We start from the raw sequence: 19972 nt of genomic DNA on the forward strand, positions 1-19972 counted from the left end.
CCCCCATTCGATTCTTGTGTGTAAGCAAACAGAAAATCAAAAAGTGAAAGACTTGCAGTTTGCTATCGCCACCCTGTCGACGTTGTCGTTACCTTCAGGTGTCGTCTGCAGCCCCGCTTCTACCTAGAAACCCTAACTCTATCTCGCTGCCACCATCGGACACTATTAACTGCAAGCCCTAACCCTAGAGTGTCCCCTCCATCGCCACCAGACATCGCACACCATAAACAAGAAAAAGCCCCCATTCGATTCTTGTGTGTAAGCAAACAAAAAATCAAAAAGTGAAAGACTTGCCGTTTGCTATCGCCACCCTGTCGACGTTGTCGTTACCTTCAGTCGTCGTCTGCAGCCCCGCTTCTACCTAGAAATCCTAACTCTATCTCGCTGCCACCATCGGACACTATTAACTGCAAGCCCTAACCCTAGAGTGTCCCCTCCATCGCCACCAGACATCGCACACCATAAACAAGAAAAAGCCCCCATTCGATTCTTGTGTGTAAGCAAACAGAAAATCAAAAAGTGAAAGACTTGCAGTTTGCTATCGCCACCCTGTCGACGTTGTCGTTACCTTCAGTCGTCGTCTGCAGCCCCGCTTCTACCTAGAAACCCTAACTCTATCTCGCTGCCACCATCGGACACTATTAACTGCAAGCCCTAACCCTAGAGTGTCCCCTCCACCGCCACCAAACATCGCACACCATAAACAAGAAAAAGCCCCCATTCGATTCTTGTGTGTAAGCAAACAGAAAATCAAAAAGTGAAAGACTTGCCGTTTGCTATCGCCACCTTGTCGACGTTGTCGTTACCTTCAGTCGTCGTCTGCAGCCCCGCTTCTACCTAGAAATCGTAACTCTATCTCGCTGCCACCATCAGACACTATTAACTGCAAGCCCTAACCCTAGAGTGTCCCCTCCATCGCCACCAGGCATCGCACACCATAAACAAGAAAAAGCCCCCATTCGATTCTTGTGTGTAAGCAAACAGAAAATCAAAAAGTGAAAGACTTGCAGTTTGCTATCGCCACCCTGTCGACGTTGTCGTTACCTTCGGTCGTCGTCTGCAGCCCCGCTTCTACCTAGAAATCCTAACTCTATCTCGCTGCCACCATCGGACACTATTAACTGCAAGCCCTAACCCTAGAGTGTCGCCTCCATCGCCACCAGACATCGCACACCATAAACAAGAAAAAGCCCCCATTCGATTCTTGTGTGTAAGCAAACAGAAAATCAAAAAGTGAAAGACTTGCAGTTTGCTATCGCCACCCTGTCGACGTTGTCGTTACCTTTAGTCGTCGTCTGCAGCCCTGCTTCTACCTAGAAACCCTAACTCTATCTCGCTGCCACCATCGGACACTATTAACTGCAAGCCCTAACCCTAGAGTGTCCCCTCCATCACCACCAGACATCGCACACCATAAACAAGAAAAAGCCCCCATTCGATTCTTGTGTGTAAGCAAACAGAAAATCAAAAAGTGAAAGACTTGCAGTTTGCTATCGCCACCCTGTCGACGTTGTCGTTACCTTCAGTCGTCGTCTGCAGCCCCGCTTCTACCTAGAAATCCTAACTCTATCTCGCTGCCACCAGACATCGCACACCATAAACAAGAAAAAGCCCCCATTCGATTCTTGTGTGTAAGCAAACAGAAAATCAAAAAGTGAAAGACTTGCCGTTTGCTATCGCCACCCTGTCGACGTTGTCGTTACCTTCAGTCGTCGTCTGCAGCCCCGCTTCTACCTAGAAATCCTAACTCTATCTCGCTGCCACCATCGGACACTATTAACTGCAAGCCCTAACCCTAGAGTGTCCCCTCCATCGCCACCAGACATCGCACACAATAAACAAGAAAAAGCCCCCATTCGATTCTTGTGTGTAAGCAAACAGAAAATCAAAAAGTGAAAGACTTGCAGTTTGCTATCGCCACCCTGTCGACGTTGTCGTTACCTTCAGTCGTCGTCTGCAGCCCCGCTTCCACCTAGAAACCCTAACTCTATCTCGCTGCCACCATCGGACACTATTAACTGCAAGCCCTAACCCTAGAGTGTCCCCTCCACCGCCACCAGACATCGCACACCATAAACAAGAAAAAGCCCCCATTCGATTCTTGTGTGTAAGCAAACAGAAAATCAAAAAGTGAAAGACTTGCCGTTTGCTATCGCCACCCTGTCGACGTTGTCGTTACCTTCAGTCGTCGTCTGCAGCCCCGCTTCTACCTAGAAATCCTAACTCTATCTCGCTGCCACCATCGGACACTATTAACTGCAAGCCCTAACCCTAGAGTGTCCCCTCCATCGCCACCAGACATCGCACACCATAAACAAGAAAAAGCCCCCATTCGATTCTTGTGTGTAAGCAAATAGAAAATCAAAAAGTGAAACACTTGCAGTTTGCTATCGCCACCCTGTCGACGTTGTCGTTACCTTCAGTCGTCGTCTGCAGCCCTGCTTCTACCTAGAAACCCTAACTCTATCTCGCTGCCACCATCGGACACTATTAACTGCAAGCCCTAACCCTAGAGTGTCCCCTCCATCGCCACCAGACATCGCACACCATAAACAAGAAAAAGCCCCCATTCGATTCTTGTGTGTAAGCAAACAGAAAATCAAAAAGTGAAAGACTTGCCGTTTGCTATCGCCACCCTGTCGACGTTGTCGTTACCTTCAGTCGTCGTCTGCAGCCCCGCTTCTACCTAGAAATCCTAACTCTATCTCGTTGCCACCGTCGGACACTATTAACTGCAAGCCCTAACCCTAGAGTGTCCCCTCCATCGCCACCAGACATCGCACAGCATAAACAAGAAAAAGCCCCCATTCGATTCTTGTGTGTAAGCAAACAGAAAATCAAAAAGTGAAAGACTTGCAGTTTGCTATCGCCACCCTGTCGACGTTGTCGTTACCTTCAGGTGTCGTCTGCAGCCCCGCTTCTACCTAGAAACCCTAACTCTATCTCGCTGCCACCATCGGACACTATTAACTGCAAGCCCTAACCCTAGAGTGTCCCCTCCATCGCCACCAGACATCGCACACCATAAACAAGAAAAAGCCCCCATTCGATTCTTGTGTGTAAGCAAACAAAAAATCAAAAAGTGAAAGACTTGCCGTTTGCTATCGCCACCCTGTCGACGTTGTCGTTACCTTCAGTCGTCGTCTGCAGCCCCGCTTCTACCTAGAAATCCTAACTCTATCTCGCTGCCACCATCGGACACTATTAACTGCAAGCCCTAACCCTAGAGTGTCCCCTCCATCGCCACCAGACATCGCACACCATAAACAAGAAAAAGCCCCCATTCGATTCTTGTGTGTAAGCAAACAGAAAATCAAAAAGTGAAAGACTTGCAGTTTGCTATCGCCACCCTGTCGACGTTGTCGTTACCTTCAGTCGTCGTCTGCAGCCCCGCTTCTACCTAGAAACCCTAACTCTATCTCGCTGCCACCATCGGACACTATTAACTGCAAGCCCTAACCCTAGAGTGTCCCCTCCACCGCCACCAAACATCGCACACCATAAACAAGAAAAAGCCCCCATTCGATTCTTGTGTGTAAGCAAACAGAAAATCAAAAAGTGAAAGACTTGCCGTTTGCTATCGCCACCTTGTCGACGTTGTCGTTACCTTCAGTCGTCGTCTGCAGCCCCGCTTCTACCTAGAAATCGTAACTCTATCTCGCTGCCACCATCAGACACTATTAACTGCAAGCCCTAACCCTAGAGTGTCCCCTCCATCGCCACCAGGCATCGCACACCATAAACAAGAAAAAGCCCCCATTCGATTCTTGTGTGTAAGCAAACAGAAAATCAAAAAGTGAAAGACTTGCAGTTTGCTATCGCCACCCTGTCGACGTTGTCGTTACCTTCGGTCGTCGTCTGCAGCCCCGCTTCTACCTAGAAATCCTAACTCTATCTCGCTGCCACCATCGGACACTATTAACTGCAAGCCCTAACCCTAGAGTGTCGCCTCCATCGCCACCAGACATCGCACACCATAAACAAGAAAAAGCCCCCATTCGATTCTTGTGTGTAAGCAAACAGAAAATCAAAAAGTGAAAGACTTGCAGTTTGCTATCGCCACCCTGTCGACGTTGTCGTTACCTTTAGTCGTCGTCTGCAGCCCTGCTTCTACCTAGAAACCCTAACTCTATCTCGCTGCCACCATCGGACACTATTAACTGCAAGCCCTAACCCTAGAGTGTCCCCTCCATCACCACCAGACGTCGCACACCATAAACAAGAAAAAGCCCCCATTCGATTCTTGTGTGTAAGCAAACAGAAAATCAAAAAGTGAAAGACTTGCAGTTTGCTATCGCCACCCTGTCGACGTTGTCGTTACCTTCAGTCGTCGTCTGCAGCCCCGCTTCTACCTAGAAATCCTAACTCTATCTCGCTGCCACCAGACATCGCACACCATAAACAAGAAAAAGCCCCCATTCGATTCTTGTGTGTAAGCAAACAGAAAATCAAAAAGTGAAAGACTTGCCGTTTGCTATCGCCACCCTGTCGACGTTGTCGTTACCTTCAGTCGTCGTCTGCAGCCCCGCTTCTACCTAGAAATCCTAACTCTATCTCGCTGCCACCATCGGACACTATTAACTGCAAGCCCTAACCCTAGAGTGTCCCCTCCATCGCCACCAGACATCGCACACAATAAACAAGAAAAAGCCCCCATTCGATTCTTGTGTGTAAGCAAACAGAAAATCAAAAAGTGAAAGACTTGCAGTTTGCTATCGCCACCCTGTCGACGTTGTCGTTACCTTCAGTCGTCGTCTGCAGCCCCGCTTCCACCTAGAAACCCTAACTCTATCTCGCTGCCACCATCGGACACTATTAACTGCAAGCCCTAACCCTAGAGTGTCCCCTCCACCGCCACCAGACATCGCACACCATAAACAAGAAAAAGCCCCCATTCGATTCTTGTGTGTAAGCAAACAGAAAATCAAAAAGTGAAAGACTTGCCGTTTGCTATCGCCACCCTGTCGATGTTGTCGTTACCTTCAGTCGTCGTCTGCAGCCCCGCTTCTACCTAGAAATCCTAACTCTATCTCGTTGCCACCATCGGACACTATTAACTGCAAGCCCTAACCCTAGAGTGTCCCCTCCATCGCCACCAGACATCGCACACCATAAACAAGAAAAAGCCCCCATTCGATTCTTGTGTGTAAGCAAACAGAAAATCAAAAAGTGAAAGACTTGCAGTTTGCTATCGCCAGCCTGTCGACGTTGTCGTTACCTTCAGTCGTCGTCTGCAGCCCCGCTTCTACCTAGAAATCCTAACTCTATCTCGCTGCCACCATCGGACACTATTAACTGCAAGCCCTAACCCTAGAGTGTCCCCTCCATCGCCACCAGACATCGCACACCATAAACAAGAAAAAGCCCCCATTCGATTCTTGTGTGTAAGCAAACAGAAAATCAAAAAGTGAAAGACTTGCAGTTTGCTATCGCCAGCCTGTCGACGTTGTCGTTACCTTCAGTCGTCGTCTGCAGCCCCGCTTCTACCTAGAAATACTAACTCTATCTCGCTGCCACCATCGGACACTATTAACTGCAAGCCCTAACCCTAGAGTGTCCCCTCCATCGCCACCAGACATCGCACACCATAAACAAGAAAAAGCCCCCATTCGATTCTTGTGTGTAAGCAAACAGAAAATCAAAAAGTGAAAGACTTGCAGTTTGCTATCGCCACCCTGTCGACGTTGTCGTTACCTTCAGTCGTCGTCTGCAGCCCCGCTTCTACCTAGAAACCCTAACTCTATCTCGCTGCCACCATCGGACACTATTAACTGCAAGCCCTAACCCTAGAGTGTCCCCTCCATCACCACCAGACATCGCACACCATAAACAAGAAAAAGCCCCCATTTGATTCTTGTGTGTAAGCAAACAGAAAATCAAAAAGTGAAAGACTTGCAGTTTGCTATCGCCACCCTATCGACGTTGTCGTTACCTTCAGTCGTCGTCTGCAGCCCCGCTTCTACCTAGAAATCCTAACTCTATCTCGCTGCCACCAGACATCGCACACCATAAACAAGAAAAAGCCCCCATTCGATTCTTGTGTGTAAGCAAACAGAAAATCAAAAAGTGAAAGACTTGCCGTTTGCTATCGCCACCCTGTCGACGTTGTCGTTACCTTCAGTCGTCGTCTGCAGCCCCGCTTCTACCTAGAAATCCTAACTCTATCTCGCTGCCACCATCGGACACTATTAACTGCAAGCCCTAACCCTAGAGTGTCCCCTCCATCGCCACCAGACATCGCACACCATAAACAAGAAAAAGCCCCCATTCGATTCTTGTGTGTAAGCAAACAGAAAATCAAAAAGTGAAACACTTGCAGTTTGCTATCGCCACCCTGTCGACGTTGTCGTTACCTTCAGTCGTCGTCTGCAGCCCTGCTTCTACCTAGAAACCCTAACTCTATCTCGCTGCCACCATCGGACACTATTAACTGCAAGCCCTAACCCTAGAGTGTCCCCTCCATCGCCACCAGACATCGCACACCATAAACAAGAAAAAGCCCCCATTCGATTCTTGTGTGTAAGCAAACAGAAAATCAAAAAGTGAAAGACTTGCCGTTTGCTATCGCCACCCTGTCGACGTTGTCGTTACCTTCAGTCGTCGTTTGCAGCCCCGCTTCTACCTAGAAATCCTAACTCTATCTCGTTGCCACCATCGGACACTATTAACTGCAAGCCCTAACCCTAGAGTGTCCCCTCCATCGCCACCAGACATCGCACAGCATAAACAATAAAAAGCCCCCATTCGATTCTTGTGTGTAAGCAAACAGAAAATCAAAAAGTGAAAGACTTGCAGTTTGCTATCGCCACCCTGTCGACATTGTCGTTACCTTCAGTCGTCGTCTGCAGCCCCGCTTCTACCTAGAAACCCTAACTCTATCTCGCTGCCACCATCGGACACTATTAACTGCAAGCCCTAACCCTAGAGTGTCCCCTCCATCGCCACCAGACATCGCACACCATAAACAAGAAAAAGCCCCCATTCGATTCTTGTGTGTAAGCAAACAAAAAATCAAAAAGTGAAAGACTTGCCGTTTGCTATCGCCACCCTGTCGACGTTGTCGTTACCTTCAGTCGTCGTCTGCAGCCCCGCTTCTACCTAGAAATCCTAACTCTATCTCGCTGCCACCATCGGACACTATTAACTGCAAGCCCTAACCCTAGAGTGTCCCCTCCATCGCCACCAGACATCGCACACCATAAACAAGAAAAAGCCCCCATTCGATTCTTGTGTGTAAGCAAACAGAAAATCAAAAAGTGAAAGACTTGCAGTTTGCTATCGCCACCCTGTCGACGTTGTCGTTACCTTCAGTCGTCGTCTGCAGCCCCGCTTCTACCTAGAAACCCTAACTCTATCTCGCTGCCACCATCGGACACTATTAACTGCAAGCCCTAACCCTAGAGTGTCCCCTCCACCGCCATCAGACATCGCACACCATAAACAAGAAAAAGCCCCCATTCGATTCTTGTGTGTAAGCAAACAGAAAATCAAAAAGTGAAAGACTTGCCGTTTGCTATCGCCACCCTGTCGACGTTGTCGTTACCTTCAGTCGTCGTCTGCAGCCCCGCTTCTACCTAGAAATCCTAACTCTATCTCGCTGCCACCATCGGACACTATTAACTGCAAGCCCTAACCCTAGAGTGTCCCCTCCATCGCCACCAGGCATCGCACACCATAAACAAGAAAAAGCCCCCATTCGATTCTTGTGTGTAAGCAAACAGAAAATCAAAAAGTGAAAGACTTGCAGTTTGCTATCGCCACCCTGTCGACGTTGTCGTTACCTTCGGTCGTCGTCTGCAGCCCCGCTTCTACCTAGAAATCCTAACTCTATCTCGCTGCCACCATCGGACACTATTAACTGCAAGCCCTAACCCTAGAGTGTCCCCTCCATCGCCACCAGACATCGCACACCATAAACAAGAAAAAGCCCCCATTCGATTCTTGTGTGTAAGCAAACAGAAAATCAAAAAGTGAAAGACTTGCAGTTTGCTATCGCCACCCTGTCGACGTTGTCGTTACCTTCAGTCGTCGTCTGCAGCCCCGCTTCTACCTAGAAACCCTAACTCTATCTCGCTGCCACCATCGGACACTATTAACTGCAAGCCCTAACCCTAGAGTGTCCCCTCCATCACCACCAGACATCGCACACCATAAACAAGAAAAAGCCCCCATTCGATTCTTGTGTGTAAGCAAACAGAAAATCAAAAAGTGAAAGACTTGCAGTTTGCTATCGCCACCCTGTCGACGTTGTCGTTACCTTCAGTCGTCGTCTGCAGCCCCGCTTCTACCTAGAAATCCTAACTCTATGTCGCTGCCACCAGACATCGCACACCATAAACAAGAAAAAGCCCCCATTCGATTCTTGTGTGTAAGCAAACAGAAAATCAAAAAGTGAAAGACTTGCCGTTTGCTATCGCCACCCTGTCGACGTTGTCGTTACCTTCAGTCGTCGTCTGCAGCCCCGCTTCTACCTAGAAACCCTAACTCTATCTCGCTGCCACCATCGGACACTATTAACTGCAAGCCCTAACCCTAGAGTGTCCCCTCCACCGCCACCAGACATCGCACACCATAAACAAGAAAAAGCCCCCATTCGATTCTTGTGTGTAAGCAAACAGAAAATCAAAAAGTGAAAGACTTGCCGTTTGCTATCGCCACCCTGTCGACGTTGTCGTTACCTTCAGTCGTCGTCTGCAGCCCCGCTTCTACCTAGAAATCCTAACTCTATCTCGCTGCCACCATCGTACACTATTAACTGCAAGCCCTAACCCTAGAGTGTCCCGTCCATCGCCACCAGGCATCGCACACTATAAACAAGAAAAAGCCCCCATTCGATTCTTGTGTGTAAGCAAATAGAAAATCAAAAAGTGAAAGACTTGCAGTTTGCTATCGCCACCCTGTCGACGTTGTCGTTACCTTCGGTCGTCGTCTGCAGCCCCGCTTCTACCTAGAAATCCTAACTCTATCTCGCTGCCACCATCGGACACTATTAACTGCAAGCCCTAACCCTAGAGTGTCCCCTCCATCGCCACCAGACATCGCACACCATAAACAAGAAAAAGCCCCCATTCGATTCTTGTGTGTAAGGAAACAGAAAATCAAAAAGTGAAAGACTTGCAGTTTGCTATCGCCACCCTGTCGACGTTGTCGTTACCTTCAGTCGTCGTCTGCAGCCCCGCTTCTACCTAGAAACCCTAACTCTATCTCGCTGCCACCATCGGACACTATTAACTGCAAGCCCTAACCCTAGAGTGTCCCCTCCATCACCACCAGACATCGCACACCATAAACAAGAAAAAGCCCCCATTCGATTCTTGTGTGTAAGCAAACAGAAAATCAAAAAGTGAAAGACTTGCAGTTTGCTATCGCCACCCTGTCGACGTTGTCGTTACCTTCAGTCGTCGTCTGCAGCCCCGCTTCTACCTAGAAATCCTAACTCTATCTCGCTGCCACCAGACATCGCACACCATAAACAAGAAAAAGCCCCCATTCGATTCTTGTGTGTAAGCAAACAGAAAATCAAAAAGTGAAAGACTTGCAGTTTGCTATCGCCACCCTGTCGACGTTGTCGTTACCTTCAGTCGTCGTCTGCAGCCCCGCTTCTACCTAGAAACCCTAACTCTATCTCGCTGCCACCATCGGACACTATTAACTGCAAGCCCTAACCCTAGACTGTCCTCTCCATCGCGATCGCCACCAGACATCGCACACCATAAACAAGAAAAAGCCCAAAATCATACCTCAGGAAATGCTTACCAAGGTAGTCTTTCTGTTTCTGTTTCTGTTCCATTTCATGCATCCTCTTCTTTCATAGTTACTGTCATATCTGATGATACTTGTTTTTTTTTCTGTTTGTTGCTTTTACACGGATATTATGTTTGAGTCTCAAGTTGGTGAGGATGACACAGTCCGAGATTGGGATAATCTTTTGGGTAAATCCCGTGCATTGATATATTGATTAAATCAAATGATGGTCAACCTAGCTTGGGGGATAGACTGTTTGAATTCTATAATATGAATAAAGGGACAGAATCAAAGAATTTGGAGAAGGATGGGATTTCTTCCTTCGACCTCTTCTAGCTGCGACTGAGGACTTCAAATGTTGCATGTTTCTTTGTTAGAAATGTTTGTTCCTGATGTTGACTTAAAGCTACTAGAGGAGCTTGAATCAATGGGTTTCTCAAAGGAAAGATCAACTCGGGCACTTCATTTCTCTGGTGAGTGGGCTGAAGTCTTTGATTCAAGGTTTCTTTCCAGACTATTTCTATCCATGCTTCTGTACTATTTAACTAAAGTTGCTATACGTAATGGAATTGGAATTTTGCTATATAGCAGCTGTCTAAACTTAAGTGGTTTTCAGTTCTTTGTATTTTATAAGAATTCATTCAGCGCTTAGTATTGTCTGATTAGTTTTTAGCCTAGCTTTTACATATTGCTTTTATCTAACACATTTGTATTTAGGTAACTCAAGTCTTGAGGCTGCTGCAAATTGGATTGTCGAACATGAAGAAGATGCAGACATAGATCAAATGCCTTTGGTACTCTTACTCTCTTTCTCTCATACTCACTTAACATTTCTTATTCCAAGAAATCTGTTTATTAATATTTAACATGTATCTGTTTAAAATTCTTTTGCCTTTATAGTATCAAATGGGAAAATAATTTATCAAGCTTACTTTTTGTACTAAGTTTTATGTTACTCTTTGCTAAGGTGTCTGCGAAGAGTAAATCAGAACCTTCCAAGCCTTCTCTTACACCTGAAGAAAGAAAAGCAAAAGCACAAGAACTGAAGTATAATTTTTTTATTCTTCTTTCTTTATCCGTTTATTAAAAATTTTGAAAATGTTTTTTTTTTATTTTACTTCTTTAGTTAACTCATATTTTGGTCTTTGCTTATGTTTAAGGGAGCGAGCACGCAAAAAGAAAAGAGGAGGAAGAAAAGAGAATGGAAAGAGAACGAGAGAAGGTAATTATTTCTTTTTCTTGAAAGATAAATAATCTCAAAACTTAATTTCAGTTTTGTAAAATTGTGTTAAATTATACATTTATACTCTTGGTTCTTAAAGTGGCCTTCAGTTTGTGAAACTCTTAACATAATTTCATCCAATATTCCAAGTAGAATGTGTAATATGTTCTTCTCTTTTGAGTTTTAATAAAGTAGAAGGGTATTTACGTCATTTTGTATCATGTACTTAATATAAAATTATCTTTAGGAGCGGATACGAATTGGGAAGGAACTACTTGAAGCAAAACGCATGGAGGAAGAAAATGAAAGAAAACGGTAACTTTATTTATTTATTTATTTATTTATTTATTTTTGTATTTTGTAGCATAATAGCCTTGCGTAAAGCAGAAAAGGAAGAGGAAAGAAGGGCTAAAGAGAAAATCAGACAAAAGTTGGAAGAAGATAAGGTCTTAAATTCTTAATATAATAATAATAATTAATAATTAATTAATTATCACTATAAATCTGAGGAAGCTTGGATTGCCTGCAGAAGACCCCACTGCACCTAAACCTTCTGCACCTGTAGTTGAGGAAAAGAAGGTATTATTTTTATATATTATAAATTTTAACATTTAATAAAAATTAATATTTTTCTTCACAATTTGAATATTGTTTTTTTTTATTACAGAGTTCATTGCCCATCAGGCCTGCTACAAAATCTGAGCAAATGAGAGAGTGTTTAAGATCTCTTAAGCAAAGCAATAAGGTAAAGAAATAATGAAAATATATAAAATTGGGTTTTGAGGTTATGCTAATTTTATTATTAATTTAACTGTTTGATGTATACTAGGATGACGAGGCAAAAGTGAAGACAGCATTCAACACTCTGTTGACTTACATCAAGAATGCTGCAACTAAGCCAGATGAAGAGAAATTCCGCAAGATCAGACTTACCAATGCTGCCTTTCAGGTCTCACAACTTTTATATAAAAAAAATAATAAAAAAATCCACTTTTAAAAACATTATAATAAAGAAATTGGTATTTTTTTACATTTAACAGGATAGAGTGGGGAAATTGGAAGGTGGGATTAAGTTTCTTGAGCTGTGTGCAGTTCTTCGGCACCGAGCCTTATGCTTGTGAACCATCAGAATTACCAAAATACCCTCCAAGCAAAGAAATAGATGTCAAATTGAGGGATGAGGAAGCTAGAAGGTTGTTATGTTGTATTTTCTTTAAACTATTTTTTTTCTTCATAATTTGGTCTGAATGTTAATAATGGAAATTGCATTACATTTTTATCCATATAGGCAAAGAGGTTTAAGCAGTAAATCTCATGATGTGGATGGAAATAGATGAACAAGGACACGTGAACGGGTTAGCCGTGCAGTTCCAGCTCCAGAAGCCAATGCAGAAATCCAATCAAATTTAGATGTAAGTCAAACTTTTTTTTTTTTTTTTTCATATTCTATTTGATGAGGCAATATTGACCTATTAACTTATAAATTAGTCGATTTGGGTTAAATATCCAACAGGTAATATTTAGTTAAATCCATACAAACTCCCAAATCGCTTTATCAGATAATATTATCTTTACTATTGAAAATTAAAATGATAAAAATAACTATTCAATATCCAAAAATACAAGAATCTTATTAGTTTTTGTTAATTAATATATTCAATATAATATGTTGCTATTTGTAATTGTTACATTTGTTTTTTTCATATTAGGACATTATACTTTGAATCTTCAAAGTAAAATACGGTAATTAATTTTGGTATATTTTTGACAGTTAGTATTTATGGTATGATTTAAAGTATTTTTGGTATGATTTTTGACAGTTAGTATTTATGGTATGATTTAAAATATTTTTGGTATGATTTTTGACATTTAGTATTTATGGTATGATTTAAAATATTTTTGGTATGATTTTTGACATTTAGTATTTATGGTATGATTTAAAATATTTTTGGTATGATTTTTGACATTTAGTATTTATGGTATGATTTAAAATATTTTTGGTATGACTTTTGACGGTTAGTAATATCTGAAAATACATCATATGATACATTATTCCGTCTATAAATCTTATATATTATGTTCTTAATTTTTACTTTCACAGCACAATTCACCAACAAGGAAACGGGAACTAGAAGATTACTTCATTGCATTGCATTACATTTCGTTACACGAATTCAGGTTTCTTTACTTCTTCTATCTGTTTGATGAATCTTCTTCTGTCTTTTGTCTAAAGTGATAAATTTACTTCTTCTATCTGTTTAACGAATTCAGGTTTCTTTACTTCTTCTATCTGTTTGAAATGATAAAATTCTTATGTCTCAAATACAATTCTTCATTTTCTACTTTACTAGATCGAATTTGGTGTAACCATGTGAAGATTGTTTTTTAAAAATTGCATCCAGGATGAGGTTTAGATTTTGTTGTTTGCATCATGCTTGTTTGTTTGATTATCAATTCAATATATTGTTGTGGTAGTTGAAAATTAGGCTGTTATAATTTAAGTTGTTTGAAAATTTAATGTTTAATTATTGATAAATGATACAGTATTCACAAGATTCATTATGATTCATGAAATTACATATATTGTTTTATGAAGAAAAAAAAAAGGTAATTGAAGAGAGTATATTAAATTATTTAAACAACAGATATGAAGAGATTATCTTAAATTCTTAACCATTCAACATTAAATCATAGGATTTAATTCAAAAAGATGTTAAAACAATGAATATCCAAATTATTTAATATTAAATCCAATTAGTTATCTAAAAATAATTGGTGAGATGACATAATGATATGACATTGATTAATTAAAAAATATAAATAATAGTATTTTTTTTATCAAATTATCTTATCATCTTGTTAAATTATGTTTTAGCGATGTTTTTAATTAATTCAATATTATATGCTATATATTTATTTAGATTTTAGAGCGATAGAGCAAAAAACATGATATCGGTCTCGACTCTGAAAACATATTGGGCCTTATTAAAAATAAGTGGATGCTACTATGAATTGGGCTTTATTTTAATGTCTTCAGAAGTCATATAACATTCTCATGGCCCAAAAGTATAAACAATATTGGGCCTTATTAAAAATAAGCGGTCCTTTTTCTCTCGGTTTATTTGCGAACAGAATTCAGAGTTTCAAAGTTCAGACTCCTATCTTTTTTAGTATTTAAAGCAGTTTTATCCAACGGTCTTCAAAATTTGTTTTTGACTTTTTGTAACATCCATTATTTACTTAAATATTTGTTATTAAACTTTTTAAATCTTACAATTCAGATCAAATAAATCTTATTAATATTTGTTATTAATATATGCTTTAGGTTTTCTGTGATATTTAATAAATAAATCATGTAATAAAAACTCTTATTGCTTGGATATTTCAAATTTACGATACATATGTTATTATACTTTGGGCATCTCAAATCGACATAGTTTTTAATATAAATAACGATGTAAATCAATTCTACATCAATCACATCTGACTTTCGTTTTGTAGAATCATGAATGGTCAAATTTACGTTGATGCATTTTCATTGCTACTAAACTACCATTTGTGGTATGTTTTGACACCCGTTCGTGTTGATTTCATTTGGAGGGACTCAAGAGCAAACAAACTCTTCATGGTTCTCATTGATCAAAATGTATGTTTAAAAAACTATTTATATCTTATTTTCATTTTCATAATTTATCATAAGTATTTTGTTTATAAAAATATTACATTTTCTATTAGAGAGAGAAATTGTTAGCAGTTGTTCCACAACAAATGATGCGTTTTATTTATGGGGGGAATCTATTGGGTGGTGTGTTTTCTTTAAACCATTTCCAAATCGAACCAACCTATGCTGAGTATCCGAGATATCAAGAATACAGTTTATTACGTGGCGATTTGATGATTAAGATCAGCAATAACACACGGTTTAATCGTTTGGCCGATGCTATCATATCATGGTTTCTGGTTTTTCCATTGGTTCCCTCAATAAAAGTTTAGTAGAGGATCGGACAGAGAGAAAAATGATGATTGGTAAATTTAATAACTTATATATATATTTAGCATTCTAAAGTTTTTAAAATAATAACAAGTTGTCCTTTTAATTATCGCTATTTTTAGATATTGTTGGAAAAATCATCAAAGGGAAGCGAAACTATTCCCGTTACTATGGTGTACTGACGTTAACTTCGTTCACTTTATATCTCCAAGATGGGCCGTAAGTGTTTATTATTATTATTATTATTATTATTATTATTATTATTATTATTACACTAAAACAAAATTAGGTGACTTTGGAAATATTTGATTATAAATAGGGGGAGTATAATAAAGATGAAACTATATATAACCGACCGAACACGCCATCAGATTGTGAAGACTGTCTATGCGATAAAGAGAAAATATATAATATTTGTTTCTCGGGTGAAATTGGTTCATTTGGATTCAAGTAAGCTTTTTCTAGAAAATTATAATATTTGTAGTGATATTAAAATAACTAAATCAATACATTTTAATAGTTTTTATCTTATTTTCAGTGAACATTTTGATATCAACCAAACTAAGCAACGTAGAGTTCCAACCGAGGATGCCAGAAGCATTTAACATCATAAATATGCCTAGAAGAATTTTTAATTCCGTGTGAGACATTTGGTGGTGTTTTTTTTTTCAAGTTTTGACAACTTTTATGAGTGCGTTGCTTTTATAGTTGATCTACATTAATGTTAGACATATTGTGGTGAATTTTTTCATGTGTGGTTTATTTTTCTTGTGTTGACTTATGAATTGATAAATAATAATTTTTGGATATCTATGGAAATTTTCATGTGTGGTTTATTTTTCTATTGTGTTTTTGGATTACAAGTTTTTAGTATAGTTGGTTATTTATTAAGGGTTGTGTTGCTTTCTGAAACACACACATACATGACTACTAAATCACATGGTCTACATTACAAAATGCTACATTCTTGATGATATAATATGTGCTTATTCTTAACATTTCCATTATAGTGTTCAATGAGGACCGTAGATAAGGGAAACGAAAACTATGATGATTCCCAAAACCCGATAGATATAGAAAAAGGTATGTCGTTTATATAAGTATATATTTGCATTTATAATATATGACTATTTATCCAAATAATATATTTGTAGAAAATCGAAAAATATACAATAGAAACTATTATGCACGAAAAAAGGAGAAAAACGAAATGAGAAGGATAGCTAACGGTAAAGGATGTAGTCAACCTACAACACTCACAAGTTGCCCTACAATGGAGACAAACGAAACAAATATCAACGAAGATTCCTCTGTGAGTGTTATAAGTGCTGCTCAGAGGACGAGTACTTATAATAAAAAATATTATCAACGAAGAAAGGAACGAACTATGATGACAAAAAGAAGAGTATACGCCTTTCAGGAGGATCCATATGATTTTGTTTATGAAAATATCCGTATGGAACATCGTATATTAAAGGCTTAAAACCCTTGTGTTTATTGTGGAGCAAAGCGACTACAATATGAATTCCCTACCTTTTGTTGCATGAGTGGGAAGACAAAACTGGCATATTTCCCTATTCCCACAGAATTGCACCAACTCTTCACAAGGCAAGAGCAGCTAGAAGAAAGCTTCAGGTACAATATAAGGGCGTATAACTCAAACTTTTCTTTCGCATCACTGGGTGTAAAGGTGGATAAAGAATTGGCCAATATGACTTCTGGAGTTTACACTTTTTGTGCGCACAGAACACTCTATCATAATATCGATCAGTTAATTTCAAGGGATGGAAAATCGAGGTATTTACAGTTGTCTTTTTATGACGGTGAAGCTGAAATATCACAGAGATCCTCCTGGAAGAATGTTGATAGAAGAATCATCCAAAAACTAACACGTATTCTAGCTTCGAATCCGTACGTTAGAACATTTAAACGGCTTTCTGATCTAGGACCGCTTGATAATTATAGAGTGACTTTGAATGCATCGGTGGAACTTGACCAAAGGGTGTACAATAAGCCGACCACATCTGAGGTGTGAATATTAACATTTATCTTTATTCATTTTAAAATTAAATGTGTCATATTTATTATTATACATATCATATTAATCACCATATTGAACTACACCTTTGCATAGGTTGCTGGTATTTGAGTTGAAGGAAATGACAACATCACTGCATATAAAAGAAGTATTATTGTCTATGGGAGGTCTAACTATAGTACTGAAATTCAACCTCACTTTGGTTGTTATGATCCTTTGTCGTATCCTTTATTCTTTCCCAATGGTGAGTCTGGATGACATCCTAAAATACCAAGATATGGGGTCGCCATGGATGAGATTCATAGTGACAATGAAGACAATGATGAAGGTTCAGAAGGTACGCCTTTAACATTCTTTTACATATTTAAAACATGTAACAGATATTGCCTTAAATATTTGGATATTAAATTTATATTTTTCACATAAATTATGATATCACAGGATCTACTTCAAAAAAAGGCAGAAATACTGTAAGTATGTGGGAGTACTATTGTTACAAGTTCCAGATATGGTCGAATGATAATGTGATTTTGATGGGAGGGAGATTGTTCCAGCAGTTTGCAGTAGATACCTATATAAAGATTGAGACTACACGTTTTGTTTTTGTTGAAAAGAACCAAACCAAAATTAGAGCCGATTTATACCAGGGTGTTGTTGATTGCTTCAACGCTGGTGAGGCTCAACCAAGTACGGTTGGACAGAGAGTTGTGTTACCTGCAAGTTTCATTGGAGGTCCACGTGACATGCGTCGAAGATTTCTGGATGCCATGGCTTTAGTTCAAGATGATGGGAGGCCTGATATATTTCTTACAATGACGTGCAACCCAAAATGGAAAGAAATCGATGATGAGTTATTGCCTGGACAGTCAGCTCAAGATCGACCAGACCTTGTTGCAAGAGTTTTTCATGCTAAGTTAGAGGATCTCAAGGTACAGTTATTCCAGAGACATATAATCGGTGTGGTGGGGTCATATGTGTATGTGATAGAGTTTCAAAAGCGTGGATTGCTACATGCACATTTCCTCTTAATAATGACACCTGGATATAAGATGAATAATCCAGGCGATTATGACAAACTTGTGTGTGCGGAAATTCCCGACCCAATAAGGTTTCCTGAAATGCATGATCTTGTCAAAAGTCACATGATGCACGGTCCTTGTGGTAGCTTACAAGAAAAAAGTCCATGTATGCAGGGTGTGCCAAAAATATGTCGTTTCAGATATATCCTAGGCAATTCAATGAAAAGACATCACAAGGAGAGGACTCATATCCATTATATAGAAGGAGAAATAATGGAATTGAGGTGACTATAAGAAATACAACATTGGATAACAGATGGGTGGCTCCATACAACCCAAAGTTGTTAATGATGTTTAATTGTCATATCAACGTTGAGGTTTGTTCGAGTATAAAGTCTGTGAAGTACCTCTTCAAATATGTTTATAAGGGCCATGACAAACAAGTTATCCATATTGATAAAGACCAAGAAAATGTTGTTATTAATGAGATACGAAAGTTTCAAGATGCACATTATGTGTCCCCTCCTGAGGCATTATGGCGAGTTTTTAGCTTTCCTCTTTCAAAAATTCACCCTTGTGTGTTGGCCTTGCAAATACATCTCCCGAATCAACAGTTGGTTAGGTTCAAAGACGGTGACAGAATGGAAGACATTGTTGATAGGGAGAAAGAAAAAAATTCAATGTTGACGGCATTTTTCAAGAAGAATAAAGAAGATTCCAATGCGAGAAAATATTTGTATAAGGATTTTCCCAAACATTTTACATGGAATCGGAGCAACCATTGTTGGAGGACCAGGGAACATAAATCAATGATTGGTCGACTTGTTTATGTTAATCCAGCTGAAGGAGAGAGATACTACCTACGCCTGCTTTTATGTCATATTACTGGGCCTACCTGCTTTGAAGATTTATATACAGCCAATGGTGTATTACACCCTACATTTTGAAAAGCAGCTCTTGAAAGAGGTTTAATAGAGACCGATGATAATTTGTCACAGTGTCTTGTAGAGGCTTCCTTATTTCAATTTGCCAGCGCACTTAGAAGGTTATTTACGACGATGCTGATTTTTTGTGAATCAGGAAATGTTTGCAAGTTATGGGACGACCACTATGATTCTCTTTATGAAGATTATAGGAAATAATATGGATGTGCCGAACGAGTGCAAAATATGATCCTCATCGACATTAGAGTCTTCCTAGAATCTATGAGTAAAAAGCTTAGTGATTACGACCTTCCAAATGTCAGTGCACACATCGATTTACAATCAAGAGGTCATCGTGAGGTGCAAGAAGAATACTCTATAAATGTGGAATATGAAGACTTACATGCGCGAGACTCTCTCAATCCAGACCAGAAGTTTGCATATGATGAGATAATGAGTCATGTGGATCAAAATATTACGGGTGTGTTCTTCATAGATGGTCCCGGTGGAACTGGAAAGACATTTTTGTACAAAGCTTTGTTGGCCAATATTCGTGCCCGTGGTCTTATTGCACTTGCAACTGCCACGTCAGGTGTTGCGGCTAACAACATGCCAGGAGGGAGAACAGCTCATTCACGATTTGGAATTTCCCTCAATCTTGATAATAAATCGATGTGCAAGATCACTAAACAAAGCGGGAAGGCTCAGATACTTCGCAAGGCAAAGGTAATCATATGGGACGAAGCAGCAATGGCTAAGAGGCAGGCAGTAGAAGCAGTTGATCGGACAATGCAAGACATCACATATGAGAAGCTCCCTTTCGGTGGAAAGATAATGGTTATGGGAGGTGACTTTAGACAAGTGTTGCCGGTTGTGAGACGTGGCACTCGAGCACAAATTGTCGACTCTAGCTTATGAATCTCACCTCTATGGGCTTCAGTTAAAAGGCTTCGATTAAATATCAACATGAGAGCGGTAAATGACCCACGGTTTTCTGATTTTTTATTACGAGTCGGTGATGGAAAGGAGGAAACA

At 40.3% G+C, this 19972-nt stretch overlaps 3 protein-coding genes across 3 annotated transcripts; all 3 read left to right on the forward strand.

Moving 5' to 3' along the window:
- Positions 1-10123: 10123 nt before the first annotated feature.
- Positions 10124-12377, forward strand: LOC145162783 (uncharacterized). The gene is made up of 11 exons (XM_079081828.1): positions 10124-10217; positions 10462-10538; positions 10712-10791; positions 10909-10966; positions 11214-11281; positions 11331-11413; positions 11463-11545; positions 11634-11711; positions 11796-11915; positions 12007-12159; positions 12255-12377. Exons 1-10 carry the CDS (start codon positions 10124-10126, stop codon positions 12085-12087), a joined length of 822 nt encoding a protein of 273 aa, XP_078937954.1. The 3' UTR covers positions 12088-12159; positions 12255-12377.
- Positions 12378-17283: 4906 nt separating this feature from the next.
- Positions 17284-18961, forward strand: LOC145164328 (uncharacterized). Its single transcript, XM_079083054.1, has 3 exons — positions 17284-17332; positions 17437-18103; positions 18331-18961. Exons 1-3 carry the CDS (start codon positions 17284-17286, stop codon positions 18959-18961), a joined length of 1347 nt encoding a protein of 448 aa, XP_078939180.1.
- Positions 18962-19219: 258 nt separating this feature from the next.
- On the forward strand, positions 19220-19855 carry LOC145164329 (uncharacterized). The gene has a single exon (XM_079083055.1). It carries the CDS (start codon positions 19220-19222, stop codon positions 19853-19855), a length of 636 nt encoding a protein of 211 aa, XP_078939181.1.
- The last annotated feature ends 117 nt before the right edge of the window (positions 19856-19972 follow it).

Source organism: Lactuca virosa, chromosome 3, assembly GCF_052849685.1.
Source record: "Lactuca virosa cultivar CGN04683 chromosome 3, Lactuca_virosa_CGN04683_v6, whole genome shotgun sequence".
In the NCBI taxonomy this organism is placed as follows: Eukaryota; Viridiplantae; Streptophyta; class Magnoliopsida; order Asterales; family Asteraceae; genus Lactuca; species Lactuca virosa.